At 45.6% G+C, this 14141-nt stretch overlaps 2 protein-coding genes across 5 annotated transcripts in view; both read left to right on the top strand.

Annotated features, from left to right (window-relative positions):
• The window catches only part of HIRA (histone cell cycle regulator), a 31521-nt gene extending 24544 nt beyond the window's left edge, over positions 1 to 6977 (top strand). For 3 of the 4 annotated variants that reach the window (XM_083373230.1, XM_083373229.1, XM_083373228.1), the window contains 7 exons: positions 687 to 848; positions 974 to 1032; positions 1667 to 1772; positions 2946 to 3068; positions 3895 to 4058; positions 4738 to 4826; positions 5619 to 6977. In XM_083373230.1, the coding sequence (XP_083229356.1) occupies positions 687 to 848; positions 974 to 1032; positions 1667 to 1772; positions 2946 to 3068; positions 3895 to 4058; positions 4738 to 4826; positions 5619 to 5735 (820 nt within the window). In that variant the 3' untranslated portion in view covers positions 5736 to 6977. Of the gene's footprint in view, positions 1 to 686; positions 849 to 973; positions 1033 to 1534; positions 1634 to 1666; positions 1773 to 2945; positions 3069 to 3894; positions 4059 to 4737; positions 4827 to 5618 lie in introns of those variants that run through there. The other variant, XM_083373231.1, reaches the window with a different exon arrangement.
• A 1076-nt stretch (positions 6978 to 8053) lies between these two features.
• Positions 8054 to 14141, top strand: part of PPIL2 (peptidylprolyl isomerase like 2) — a 30823-nt gene continuing 24735 nt past the window's right edge. Inside the window, exons 1-5 of the mRNA XM_083373261.1 lie at positions 8054 to 8179; positions 9691 to 9740; positions 10004 to 10049; positions 10269 to 10331; positions 10452 to 10503. Coding sequence (XP_083229387.1) covers positions 8148 to 8179; positions 9691 to 9740; positions 10004 to 10049; positions 10269 to 10331; positions 10452 to 10503 — 243 coding nt within the window. The 5' untranslated portion in view covers positions 8054 to 8147. The remainder of the gene's footprint in view (positions 8180 to 9690; positions 9741 to 10003; positions 10050 to 10268; positions 10332 to 10451; positions 10504 to 14141) is intronic.

Genomic DNA, 14141 nt, shown 5'->3' with positions numbered 1-14141 from the left:
CTCCTAATTATTGGCTGAAAGTTCCCCAGCCAGCTTTCGTGCCTAAGATGAAACTAGAACTCCCAGTCTCCTGGTGATTGGTCCAAAGTCACCCAGCCTCTTTCATGCCCAAGGCGGGACTAGAACTCACCGTCTCCGGATGATTGGCACAGAGTCACCCAGCCAGCTTTCGTACCTGAGATGGAACTAGAGTTCCCAGTCTCCTGGTGACCGGTCCAAAGTCACCCAGCCAGTTTTCATGCCCAAGGTGGGACTAGAATTCACCGTCTCTGGATGATCAGTCCAAAGTCACCCAGCTAGCTTTCATGCCTAAGATCGAACTAGAACTCCCAGTCTCCTGGTGACCGGTCCAAAGTCACCTAGCCAGTTTTCATGCCCAAGGCGGGACTAGAACTCACTGTCTCCAGATGTTTGGCACAAGGTCACCCAGCCAGCTTTCATGCCTATTGTGGAACTAGAACTCCCACTCTCCTGGTGATCGATCCAAAGTCACCCAGCCAGTTTTCATGCCCAAGGTGGGACTAGAACTCACCATCTCCAGATGATTGGCAGAAAGACCTTCAGCTGGCTTTCATGCCTAAAGTGGGGCTAGAACTCGCCGTCTCCCTCTTTCTAGCCTGATGCCTTCACCACGAGTCAAACGGGCCAAATGTCTTATTTCTCTTGTGCCTTTCCCCCCCCCCCAGCGAGGTGGTGAGTGTGGCTTGTGAAAAGCGGACCCTCTCCGTGTTTTCGGCGTGTGGCCGTCGCCTCCTCCCTCCCATCGTCCTGCATTCCCCCATCTCCACGTTGCACTGTACAGGGTTTTACATCATGGCTCTCACCACAGCGGCAACCCTATCGGTCTGGTAAGCGCTGAACATCTCTCCCCCTTCCCGACCGTCTTTTCGCGTCTTCCTTTTTGCAAAGACGTGTCACGTGGAACGGAATGACCCTTTTGTTCTCTCACATCTTTCCCCCCCCCTCTTTTTAGGAACGTGCGGAAGCAGTCAGTGGTGGTGAAAGACGAGTCCCTGCAAACCATTTTAGCAGGTAATGACAGTCAAGTCACCCGGGGCCACCGAAATACTCTTTTACAGATCGTCCTGGGCGTAACATCCCTTTGTTTAGCGACTCTTCCAAGTTTTCACAGCGCAAAAAAAAAGGGACTTGCCACTGGCCCTTGCACTTATGACTGTCACAGCATCCCCAGGCTCACGCACACAGTCATGTTTTGGGTGCTTGGCAACCAGCACGTGTTTACAACAGTTGCGGGTCCCAAGAGCAATGCCATTCGCTTAACCGCTGCGCGACTCATTGAACAACCGCAGCAAGTTTGCTCAATAGCCGCGGCCCAAAAGGTCGTAAAATTGGGCTGACGTACTTAATCACCTCTTCCTCGGCAGCAGAAATTCTGGTCGCTACCATCGTTAAGTGAATAATACAGTCATTAAGCAAGTCTGGCTTAATTGAGCGGTTGTTAGACTGGAATGTTGACAATAATAATCACCTTGTTGTAAGTCTGAGGACCACATGTAGGTCCCTTTTTTTTCAGTGCCACTGTAACTTCCAACGGTCCCTAAATGAACAGTTGTAAGTCAAGGACTGTCCTTCACCCATCAGCTGATGAGTCCCGTCCCATGTTTCTGCTCCCAAGAAAACTGATGGGTATGTTTGACCTTGGCAGGAAGCGAAACCACCGTCTCTCAAATCTTGCTGACTCAGCATGGCATCCCCCTGATGAATATGTCGGATGGAAAAGCATATTGCTTTAATCCTTCTCTGTCTTCCTGGTGAGTCTCAAAGTGGGAGATAAAGGGGAGGCAATTCTTTTAAGGGCTAAGCAGGATAGATCTGCAGCTAATGCTTCCGGAACAAACTATTGTTCTGTCCCAGCCTACGGGAGTCCTTGTTATGCTCACAAGGAGAAAACCCCTTTTCCAAGAAACAGGCAGGAACCGTAAGAAAAAAACAACCCCTTTTATTATTCACAGACCTGAGTCAATGTCCAAGGCAAACAAACCCAGTCCACAGAAACTCGACCCTCAACACAAACGGTTGCCTTTGGCAACCAGCACCTCCCACACTTTCCCTTTTATAATTCAGCCAAGGCGTGGCTTCCTAAGGCCTCCTTTGCCTTTGGAGCCGCCCCATTGCATTCCTCTGTCCTACTCGCTTCTCTTGCCTGCGCTTTCGTGCATCCTGGATTTGTCCCAACTGTGCTTCATCGCTGTCCAACTCAGTCTCCCAGCACAGCTGTGTCTCAGCCTGAGCACGAGTAGAGGGGCCAGGCTCCTCGTCCGACTGTAAGTCTTGGAGCTCCTCAGAGCCTTCCTCTGACTCTTAATGTCACTCCAGGCCCCTCCTCCTCCTCCTCTGAGTCCTCAGACTCAGCTGCCAGATCCAGTGGCTGGCCAGGAATCACAACAATCAGTAAACATGGCAATAAGGTGTGGTTTTATTTTGCCCCATTCCTGTCCTGCACGAAAGATCAGGCCCACCCATGAACTTCCAGTTAACTGATTCATTCCTACTCGTGTCTGTGCCCAGGAATCTTCTCAACTCATGCTTAGCACTAGTTTGGAGTTAGATAAGAATTCAAGGGGAAATTGGACTTGGAACTAATTGTGGTTAAAAAAGGGATTCTAGGCTGATGCCTCTCTTGACCCCACCCTCAGGTTCCGCTACTCTTTGTCCTACAAGTTTCTTGGGCTTGCTGTCAATTACAAGAATACAGGTGGTGGTGGTTGTTTTAAACTAGAAACCTATTTCGCAGTTGGCCAGCCTGTTTAACTGGAAGTCTGGCTTTGCACGGCGGGATGAATCTAAATGGCAATCGAGGGTCCTCCGTTGGGCTGGATGGGAAATGAAATGGGTTAAGTTTCCAACTTGCGAGTGTTTAATTTTGCAAGCAGGCCTGTCCTTCCTCCCCCCTCGGTTAACTGTGACATGTTCTCTCTTTCCAGGAACCTTGTCTCTGACAAGCAGGAAATGTTGGCACAATGCGCAGACTTCAGGAGCAGTCTACCATCCCAGGAGGCCATGCTGTGTTCGGGACCTTTAGCCATCATCCAAGGACGGATGTCTAAGTACGACCTTGTCTGTGTCGCTCAACCTCTCTGCCTTTAGCCATCGGGCCATCGCAACGGGCCAAGCACCTTGACCACCAAAAGCTTGGTGACCCCCTCTGAACACAGCAGCCCCTGTTGGGAACTGTGCAGTTTCCCCCCCCCCCCCAAAAAAAGCTTCCTTTGTAGTTTTCCTGTGAAACGCTGGGGAAATCGGGCGATTCAGGCAGTTCAAACGAGTGCAGGTAGTCCTCGACTTGCAACCGTTCATTTAGTGTCCTTCCAAAATGGCAACAACCCTGGAAAAAGTGACCTAGGACCGTTTTTCACACTTAACGGCGGTTGCAGCATCCCCGTGTCACGTGATCAAAACTCAAAATGCTTGGCAGCCGATTTGTGTTTTACGACGGTCGCAGTGTCCCGAGGACACGTGATCCCCCCTTTGCAACCTTCTGGCAAGCAAAGTCAGCGGGGTTCACTTAGCATCCGTGTGACTTGCTTAACAATTGCTATGATTCGCTTAGCAACAGTGGCAAGGAAAGTCGTAGAATGTGGCAAAACTCATGTAACAAGTGCTTCGCTTAGCAACCTAGGTTTTGGGCTCGATTGCGGTTGTAAGTCAAGGACTACCTTGATAAAGATTTATTGCAAGCTTAAAAACTTGGCCAAGCAACAGTCAAGCGAAATGAAGGGGAGATAAGAAAGGCATTCAAGGTGGGCTGGATTTAGATCTCTCGTGACTGATGACGCCTTTGACATTCCTCCCTCGGGCTAAGCCTGGTCATCTCCTACACCTCCTTCTATTCTCAGCTCCTAAAAGCTGCCTCCTCTTTGTTCCTTCCCACAGCTCTGGGCGACAGGCAGCCAAATTGTTCTCCATGCCTCATTTGGTGCAGCAAGAAACTACCACGGCGTACCTGGAGAATCAGGTGGCCTCTGCCCTGGCTTTACAGTCAAGCCATGAATATCGTCACTGGCTGCTTATCTATGCACGGTACCTGGTTAAGGAAGGTAAGGAGTGATGCACTTGGTGACGGTGTCAAAGGTCTCGTCGCAGGATGTTCGCCATTCCAAGCAAAACTGCCTTTTGCAATTGACCAACAGGGAAGTTGTCAATGCCGATGGTGTTCAGGTGGTGCTCCAGATGTTTGGGGATTCTTACTATGGTTGTCTGTACAGATGTTCAGACTGGATTTGGCATTTTTATCTTAAGTATTGAGTCCTAAGGACCTGGAATAGGCAGATGTTTTTAATAATATCAAAGATGTCGCAGGATGTCAGCTGTTCCACGTCAAGCTGCCTTTTGCTATTGATGGATGGGATTCTTGTCAATACTGATGGGGTTCATGTGGTGTTCCAGATGTTGGGGGATTCTTATGATTACGGTGTGTTGCACAGTCAAGCCAGATGCTTGGACTGGATTTGACATTTTTACCCATCTCTTGAGTCCTTCCAGAGGACTTAGGATAGGCCGGCATCGTTGCTTGATTGGGATCGTTACAGAATGTCAGCCCTTCCAAGCACAGCTGCCTTTTGCAATTGACCGGTAGGGATGTTGTCAATGCCGATGATATTCAAATGGTGCTCCAGACATTTGGGGGTGGCACCCCAGGCACCTATTGTTACTAAATGAGTTGGAGGAGGGTATTGCCCTGTTCGTGACTCTTCTTTTTTTAACTGTCTTCCTCAGGCTTTGAATATCGCTTGAGGGAATTATGCAAGGATTTGTTAGGCCCTGTCCATTCTTCCTCTGTGAGTCAGTGGGAATCGACCGTCGTGGTAAGCATTGTGGGTTTTTTTGGGGGGGGAAGAACACACAAAATTATATTTCCCTCCCTCCCTCCCTAGCTCAGCTGCAGAATGGTTCAGCGTTGGCCTTGAACGTGGCCATCTTCCAGCGTTCCCTTTCCCAGCCCTACAGGATGGAATGTGTGGCATACCAATAATCCTCGACTTACGACCACGACTGAGCCCAAAATTTCTGTTGCTGGCCAAGAGATTTGTTAAAATGGATTTTCGTCGTCTTTTACGACCTTTCCTCCCACACTTTGTGAAATGAATGGCTGCGGTCGTTAAGTTAGTAACGAGAGTTGTTAAGAAAATCTGCCTTCCCCTCCCCCTTTTGACTTTGCTTGTCAGAAGGTCGCAAAAGGGGATCGCGTGACCCCAGGACTTATGCAGCCGTCGTAAATACGAGTCAGTGGCCAAGCGGCTTCATTTTGACCCTGGGGATGCGGCAGTGGTTGTCAGTGTGAAAAAGGGGTCCTAAGACTTTTTTTTCAGTGCCATTGTAAACTTGGAACGGTCGCTAAATGGACTGTTGTAGGTCGAGGACTACCTGTATTGTTCAATGCCTTGTGAACAGTAGAACAGCTTCTACTCTAGACGTTTTCCTCCAGAGCCGCTTTCTGTAGATATAAGGTTCAAGCGAAGATTTTGCACCTTCTGCTTGATCCGTGGGGTCGTTTCCATGCAGACCAGTGACAGGAAACAGCTCAGTGCTGTAGCCATCCTGCCTCTGACTTCTGTGAGACGCTTATTTGTGTGTGTGTGTGTGTGTGTTTTGTGCAGGGCTTGCGGAAACGGGACCTGCTCAAGGAACTGTTGCCCGTCATCGGGCAGAACCTTCGTTTCCAACGGCTTTTTACAGAATACCAGGAGCAGCTGGACATTTTGAAAGACAAGTAGCCTCCTCCGAGACGTTTCTCCAGCCGATAGGAGAGCAGGGAAGAAACGGAGGGTCCGTTGGCAGAAGCTAGCGCTGCTGAGAAACGCGGGGCAGGAGCCAGGTCTGAGGTTCTTTTTTTTTAAAAAAAAAAAAAAAAACCAAGCTAAAAATGTTGCCGTTTTTTTAAAGAAGGATCGCGAGAGGAAAAGAGTGACAAGCTGGGAAAGGGACAGGATGAGTTCCTCGGTCCTCTCCTGGAAGTTGAGCATCACAGCTCATGGCTGTCGGGGCCGTGAGAACGGTCTTCAAAGGGGACTGCTGGGACTCCAGATCTGACGTAGGAGATATCGAAAAGACACGTTTTGTGCGCCTTTTGAAATGTCCTTTGAAAAGCACATGAGAAGAAGCAAAACTGAATGTCACACAGCCCCTCCTTACTGAGGATTTATATGTATTGGGGTGATCAAAGGAGGAGGAGCCGCCCCAAACAGGAAAACCAGAAAAGTCCCTACAGAATTATGCAGCCCACAAACTCTTTCGATTGCCGACAACAATTAGAAACGAGAGGCTGTTTGATCACAACGGACTATTTTTATACTAGAATTTGCTAACTTGTAATATGAGAATTTTATTTGGCCCATAATTTTCCCCCATCCCAACCCCTCTTACCCCGGGTCCTCTTGTTATATCAAACGTAACTTCATTAATTATGACAGCTACGTTGCTGAACAATTGTACCAAAATAAATGTCTGTCTCTTTTTTTTTTTTAACTATTTGTAAAAGGTATTGGCAAAATGGGAAGGGATAGGTAAAAACGGAAGGGATTTGGGAGGGAGGGAATTTTTTTTTGTAAGTACAATTAATAAATGAACGTTGCATTGATTTCAGAACAAACATGAATGTCTCTGTGCTGCTTGTGGTAGCATTAAATGTACAAGCCCCCACCCGTAAAAAAAAATCTTGAATTCGGCCTTCCTTATCGGTCGATAGTCGGTTTTATTTATTTTGGCGGTGGGTCCTCGTGTATCACCGGTCCAAAGCAGTTTGCAAAGCAAGGGAGATAATATCAGATTACACCAATGAATGACACATGACCTAATGAAGCAACATTCATGTAAATGGCCTTCCTGATGTTACATGCCGGATGTTTTCCAGAGTATTACAATGTACTGTATAAACTTGCTGGTTTAAAGTCTTTTTTTTTCCTCATTTGCAACTGCATATTCTGTCCTGTAATAAAGTTGTCTTTTTTTTTTAAGCATTTGCAAGGAATACTAGTTGGGGATTCCCAGACGGGATTTTCAACCTAGTTTATTAGGAGGGATTCTTCTAAAAAGCCACGTGATGTTGTTTCAGAGGGGTGGATCAGATTTGACCGATGGAAAAAAGGATGGGGCAGACACATCTGTTTTAAAAGCTTGTCTAAACATTCCAAGGAAATATATATATTTAAAAATTAGTATATTATAGTCCAGATTAAGACTGAAGAGGTTCAGAGCAGAGTCCTCACTCAGCCGTGAAATTCATGATCTATCTTGAATTGTTTCAGGGATGGAAATGCAACAGGGTTAAATGATTTTGGGTTCAGAGACTCTCATGATTAGATTTTCCAAAACGGGACAAGTACTGTATGCTACATTGGCTTATAAAATTCTCTGTGGGTGTAGTAGATGGATGCATCAAGATTGTTTGGTGGGATATTTATTGTCATCCATTCAGGCTAGAACATGCTGGTGGCTGGTAGAGGGCGAAGTCAAAATTGGACAGGAGGAACTCGGCAGCAGGGCAGAGGTTGGATTAAGTTTAATAGTTGGGATCTCTGGTTTAAAAATGCTAGGTGCTTGCATTCAAGGGGAAACTCTCTGTCTTCACTTGGTTTTTGTGGAATTGGAAACTTCTCATTTTATGCAAACAACGCCCTGAACCTGGATCCATATTTATTACTGGAAAAATAAAAATGCTTTTTGAAGAGTGGCATTGCCTCCCCTTCTGCCTATAGGAATGAGCGTGGCACGTCTGCATTATTTTTAACAGCAATAATGAAGCGGTTTGGGCAGATGCCTTAACTTCTCAATTTAGCTTAGAATCCCGGGCTGGTCTCAGAATTCACCAACCAGCTAAAGAAAGACCCGCCTTTATTACTGGCAAAACAAAAATAAATAAATATCCACGCTGGTTGGGGAATTCTGGGAATTTCAAAAGTTGCCAAGGTTGGCAATCTGTGCCCTAAAGCGACAAAAGAAAAAGCGGAACCTTTGGAGGCAGCTTGCTGTTTCCTCCAGCGGGCGGGACTGCTTTACGCGGCGCACCGCGCTAAACCGGAAGCGGAGCCTCGGAGCGTCTTTCCCGGAAGTGGAGTTTTTCGGACAGACGTTGCCGTTCCTCGCCGGGTGATTGCGGAGCGGAGCGGAGAAAGAGACCCGCGGCAGCCATGGGGAAAAGGCAGCACCAGAAGGACAAAATGTAAGCGAAGCGGCTCTGAAGAGGTCGTGGGGCGCCTTGGAAGGTCTCCGGAAGTGGCATCTCGGCCCAGCCTACCTGGCAGGGAGGTTGTTACGGGGAGGAAAAGGGTTCCTGAAGGGGTTTCAGTCCGGGCACTGGCTCTTTGCTTCCTCGGACTCTCTCCTGCCAAGCTGAAGGCGAGGAGGGAAGCCAACGAATCATTCACTGCGATAGATAGATAGATAGATAGATAGATAGATAGATAGATAGATAGATAGAACGAGATAAATATGATTGATAAATATGATAGAGATAGATAGATATGATTGATTGATATGTTAGAGATAGATATAAATATTGATAGATGTGATATAGATAATAGATAATAGAAAAATATGATTGATAGATATGATAGATAATAGATATGATTGATGGATATAATATAGATAATAGATATATAATAGATAAATGATTGATAGATATGATATTGATAGATTAGATGATAGAGATGATTGATAGAGATGATATAGATATGATTGATAGATATTGATATTGATATGATTGAGATAGATATGATTGATAAATTGTTAGATTATAGAGATAGATGATAGATAATAGATAAATATGATAGATAGATGATAGATAAATATGATTGATAGAGATGATAGATTAATAGACATAAATATTGATAGATATGATAGATAATAGAGATGATATAGATAAGATTAATATAGAGATATAGATATGATTGATAGAAATAGATATGATTGATAAATTGATAGATATGATAGATATAGGTATAGCTAGAAAGAGAGATAAATATGATTGTTAGATAGATAGATAGATAGATAGATAGATAGATAGACAGACAGACAGACAGACAGACAGACAGACAGACAGACGGATAACCCTCCTAAAGCGTGACTGTTATGGTATGCTTCCCATCATTCCCCTGTGCTACGTGGTGATTTGGCTCCAGTTTTCCTCCCTTCCTTCCCCTGCTTGCGCACACGCACCGCAGACATGATGGTGATTAGTCTGCAGTACCCATCGCTACTAGTTACGGCAGTTTAACTTCAGACAGCATGGTTACCATGCATAGTCCAAGAGGCGTGGAGTGCACCGTTGAGGAAGACCATTCTGTCCCACACCCATCGCATTTGGGCTGCAATATTAGAGAGGACCGTTAGATGGCAGTGAGGAAAACCAGAAATCTTTAACTGCTGCCACCTGTTGGTTTACAGCACAGGTACACTCTACTCTGGCTCCATCCATTGGGTGCAAAAGGAACAGCTGTAGGGGATATGGTTCCCTCCAGCAGAGTTTCTCAGATTTGGAAATTTTAAGAAAACTGAACTTCAGAGTTGAAGTGCGCACATCTTAGTGGCCATGTTTGAGAGTCACTGCCCTAGCATGTCAGAAAGGACACGTACAGAGACTCTGTAATTAGAATCCAGTGCCTCAATTCGCTTATCTGCCTTGCTTCCAGGTAGATAAGTCTAGGTATATATAACTTTCTCTTTCTCTCTTAGGTACATAACATGTACAGAATATACCCATTTTTATGGAGGGAAGAAAGTTGGTATGTAACTAGACCTGTTGTATTTTTGTCTCATTTGCATGTCTAATTTATATTTGGGGTCCCTCCTGGGGGGTGGGTGGGTGGGTTCAAAGGAAGATGCTATGTGCCTCATTTTATCCCAGTTGTAAGATAGGCTAAATTAAAAGGGAGATTGGCCAAAGTCACTTAATTACAACATATTTATAGGGTATTCATGTGAAGATGAATATGCAGGATGTGTGAGATATATATATATATATATATATATATTTTTCTTTGAATAGAAATTCCACAGTCCAACTTCCGGCGCCTGCCTTTTGATCACTGTAGGTAAGTTTGAAAGAAATCAAAGAGTCATAAACATTATAAACATTATTACATTCTTTTTTTCTTCACACTTTTATAGGCATCTTGAAAATTGCTTTCCGTTGGAATGAGTTTTTATGGGTGGGTTTGGTCATTCATCTGTGTGGGTTGGCTTAACGTTATGCCAAATAGATTCACTGTGCTTTTTTTATACTCAGATGGAATTCTTTTTCTCAATCCTAGCTTATCTTTGCAACCATTTGAATATCCAGTTTGCACACCAGATGGGACCATTTTTGATTTGCTGTAAGTTATCTTTATTCCAGTTTCTCTTAATTTGTTTTGTTTTCTTTTAACAAAAAAAAAAAACTTAAATGTAGAAACTAATGTCCAAGCAGTTCTGACTCTATGCCTGTCTTGTTTTAGGAATATTGTTCCATGGATAAAAAAATACGGAACCAATCCAATCACAGGGGAGGTAAGTATCTCTGGATTTTAAAATGTGGGTTCCATTCTAGCCCCAGACCAGAAATATTAAAATCACCAAAAAAATGAGAGCTTGAAAAAGCAGGTGCAAAACCCCGTTTGGGATATGTATAAAGTAACAAGAAACGAGTCCCAAATAATGTCAAGTTTTTTAGGATAAGCCAGATCAGGAAACAGATACCACAAAATCCTACTGGAACTTTGTTATTGCAGTGTGGATCCGGCTGCTCTGGTCTTTATCACCTGCCATTCCCCCCCCCCCCTCCCTGGCACACAACTTTTTTGAGGCATGGTGGTGCAATGGTTAGAATGCAGTATTGCAGGCTGTTTCTGCTGACTGCTGGCTGCCTGCAGTTTGGCAGTTCAGTTCTCGCCAGCTCAAGGTTGACTCCATCCATCCATGGTGCACAGTGGTTAGAATGCAGTATTGCAGGCTGACTCTGCCCACTCTCAACAGTTCAATCCTGGCCGGCTCAAGGTTGACCCATCCTTCCATCCTTCCGAGGTCGGTAAAATGAGGGCCCAGATTGTTGGGGGGCAACAGGCTGACTCTGTTAACTGCTTAGAGAAGGCTGCAAATCCCTGTGAAGTGGTATATAAGTCTATCTGCTATTGCTGTAACACATTGCTATAATTACTGGGTGCTATTGCCCTTCCTTCCTTCCTTCCTTCCTTCCTTCCTTCCTTCCTTCCTTCCTTCCTCCCTCCCTCCCTCCCTCTGCATAAATTCCACTCCCTTCTAGCACTGATGATGTTACCTAGTTTGGGTAATGAAATGTCTGCAAGAAAAGAAGCAAGCTCAGAGAATACCTAGGACCCCACAATCCATCCATCCTTCCTTCCTTCCTTCCTTCCTTCCTTCCTTCCTTCCTTCCTTCCTTCCTTCCTTCCTTCCTTCCTTTCCTCCCTCCCTCCCTCCCTTCCTGCACTGAGGCTAGAATGCAAAATTGCAGGCTAACTCACTGCTCACTGCCAGACTGTGTAAACCGCTTACAGAGGGCTGTAAAGCACTATGAAGCGGTATATAAGTCTAATTGCTATTGCCCATCTATCCTCCCTCATCTCCCCCCCCCCCATCTTCTAGCCGTTGATGGCAGGAGGATGTCTGCGAGGCGCCATGCCGAACCGACGTTAGCCACACGAAACGGTGTGAAACCTGGATCTGTGATTGTAAAAAAACAAGTGTTGTTGTTGTTGTTGTTTTCTTTAAACACAAGGGGGCAGTCCGATCATTTGGCCTGAGACGTTTAGCCAGATCTCTGGATTTGCAGCAAATCCACTCCAGGGAAGATGATCCCTTTGCCTCTTCTAGGCTTTTGTTGTTGTTGTTGTTGTTGTTGTTGTTCTTCATGGCTGTGCATTTGGAGACGGTCAGATAAATGACTGCTGATTCCTGGAGATGTTTTTTTCCGGGAAGATCTGGGAGCAGGGGATTCATTTTAATTGGGGTTTTTAATAGTACAGGGTTGATTTAATATTTTTTAAATTGGGTTTTAACTTTTGTATGGTTGATTTGTAACTCCCTGTAAACCGCCCTGAGTCCTCAGGGAAAGGGCGGTATATAAATGCAATAAAATAACTAAATAAAATAAATAAGTAGCCCAAACTAACCCACATCAAACTTTTTGTGTAGCTGTTCGTGAGAAGAGTCTATGGACCGGGGGTGGGTTTGGGGACCCCTGGTTTAGGGAGATTCTCCAGGTCCTCCAGATCACAGTTGTGCCCGGCTGAGGAATTCTGGGAGTTGAAGTCCACAAGTCACCGAAGGGCCACGTTTGAAGACACCCACACACACACACACCCCGCTCGAACAGATCTTTGAAGAAAGCCTGGTGGTGCAAGCTGATGTAGGGCCAAAGAGACGGCAGGCACCTTGACAATCAAGCAAGCGGCAGAACGTGGGCCTTAGAATTCCCCCCCCCCCCGGCAGCCTTCCTGCTCCTGCCCGCCCGCCTGCCGTAGAAGGGCGCCATTTGATCTCCCTCTTTCGTTTTCTTTCCTCTTGAATTTGCCCCAGTGCCCTAGTGACCCACGCAGTCGGAGAGGGCCCTTCTCTCCGTGCCGGGAAGAGGGAATGATGTCAGCTGGCCAGCAGGAAGGAGATACGCAGCAAGGCTGACTTGTTCGGGATTGCGGCAAACTAGGTCACGTTGCAAAAAGTAGCTCAGCTGGCTGGGAGGACCCTGAGCCTGGAACACCAGCCCCACGAGAGCTGCCCCAAAAAGTGTGTGGGGGTGTCTTCCTTCCTTCCTTCCTTCCTTCCTTCCTTCCTTCCTCCTTCCTTCCTTCCTTCCTTCTTTCCTTCCTTCCTTCCTCCTTCCTTCCTCCTTCCTTCCTTCCTCCTTCCTTCCTTCCTTCCTTCCTCCTTCCTTCCTTCTTCCTTCCTTCCTTCCTTCCTTCCTTCCTCCTTCCTTCCTTCCTTCCTTCCTTCCTTCTTCCTTCCTTCCTCCTTCCTTCCTTCCTTCCTTTCTTTCTTTCTTTCTTTCTTTCTTTCTTTTTCTTTCTCTTTCTTCCTTTCTTTCTTTCTTTCTTTCTTTCTACCTTCCTTCCTTTCTTTTTCTTTCTCTTTCTTTCTTTCTTCTTTCTTTCTTTCTTTCTTTCTTTCTTTTTTCTTCTTTCTTCCTTCCTTTCTTCCTTTCTTTCTCTTTCTCTTTCTTTTTTTCTTTGTTTCTTTCTTTCTTCTTTCTTTCTCTTTCTTTTCTCATTCATCCTTTCTCTTTTATTTCTTTTCCTTCTCTCATTTTTTTCTCCTCTTTTCTCTCCGTCTGTCTGCTTTCTTTCCTGTTCCTTTCTCCGTTTTTCTTTTTCTTTCTTTCCTTCTTTCTCTTGTTCTTCCTTTTCTCATTCTTCCTCTTTTTCTTTTCCTTTTCTCTTTCTTTTCTTTCTTTTTTCTGTCCATCTGCTTTCCTTCCTTTCGCTCTTTGTTTGTTTGTCTTTTCTCTTTCTTCCTTTCTTTACTTTTCCTTCCTTCCTTCCTTTTCCTTCCTTAGGCATGAAAGCCAGCTGGGTGACTTTGGGCCAATAACCAGGCGACGGTGAATTCTAGTCCCGCCTTGGGCCAATAAGTCAGCCAGCTGGCTGACTTTGGGCCGTTTACTCTTTCTCAGCCCAACCCACTTCACAGAGTTGCTGTTGGGAAAACAGGAGGAGAAAGGGTGTTTGTGCCTTGAGTTATTTGTAAAAAAAAATAATAACGGAGGAAAATGAAAAACCTAAGCTTACCTGTGTATGCAGAACGATATCTCCTTTAACCCACCCCCTCTTCTACAGACCAATCTCTGCCCTCTGGTCCTCTGAAGCAATTCTCCACACACACACACACACACACGCACACACACACACACCGTTCCTCTTCTGTCGTCCCGGGCACCGAATTTTTGCCGGAAAAATGGAGTTTGCATCAGCAACATCCTTCCTTCCAAGCCCAGGCCTTGCCATGTCATTGGCCACAGCTTCCCAGCTGCAACATCCTGGAATGCTACCATCAGCGGTTGGGTCCAATGTGATTTGGCCACCACAATTTACCGTGTGTGTGTGTGTGTGTGTGTGTGTGTTCGTGTGTTCACAGATGGCTCCGAGGACCGCATGGAGCAGCAATCCCATATGGAGCCTGCTGTTGTGAAAAAGGCT

This window comes from Vipera ursinii, assembly GCF_947247035.1.
Source record: "Vipera ursinii genome assembly, chromosome: 14".
Lineage (NCBI taxonomy): Eukaryota > Metazoa > Chordata > Lepidosauria > Squamata > Viperidae > Vipera > Vipera ursinii.
This window is presented reverse-complemented; position numbering and strand designations above follow the sequence as displayed.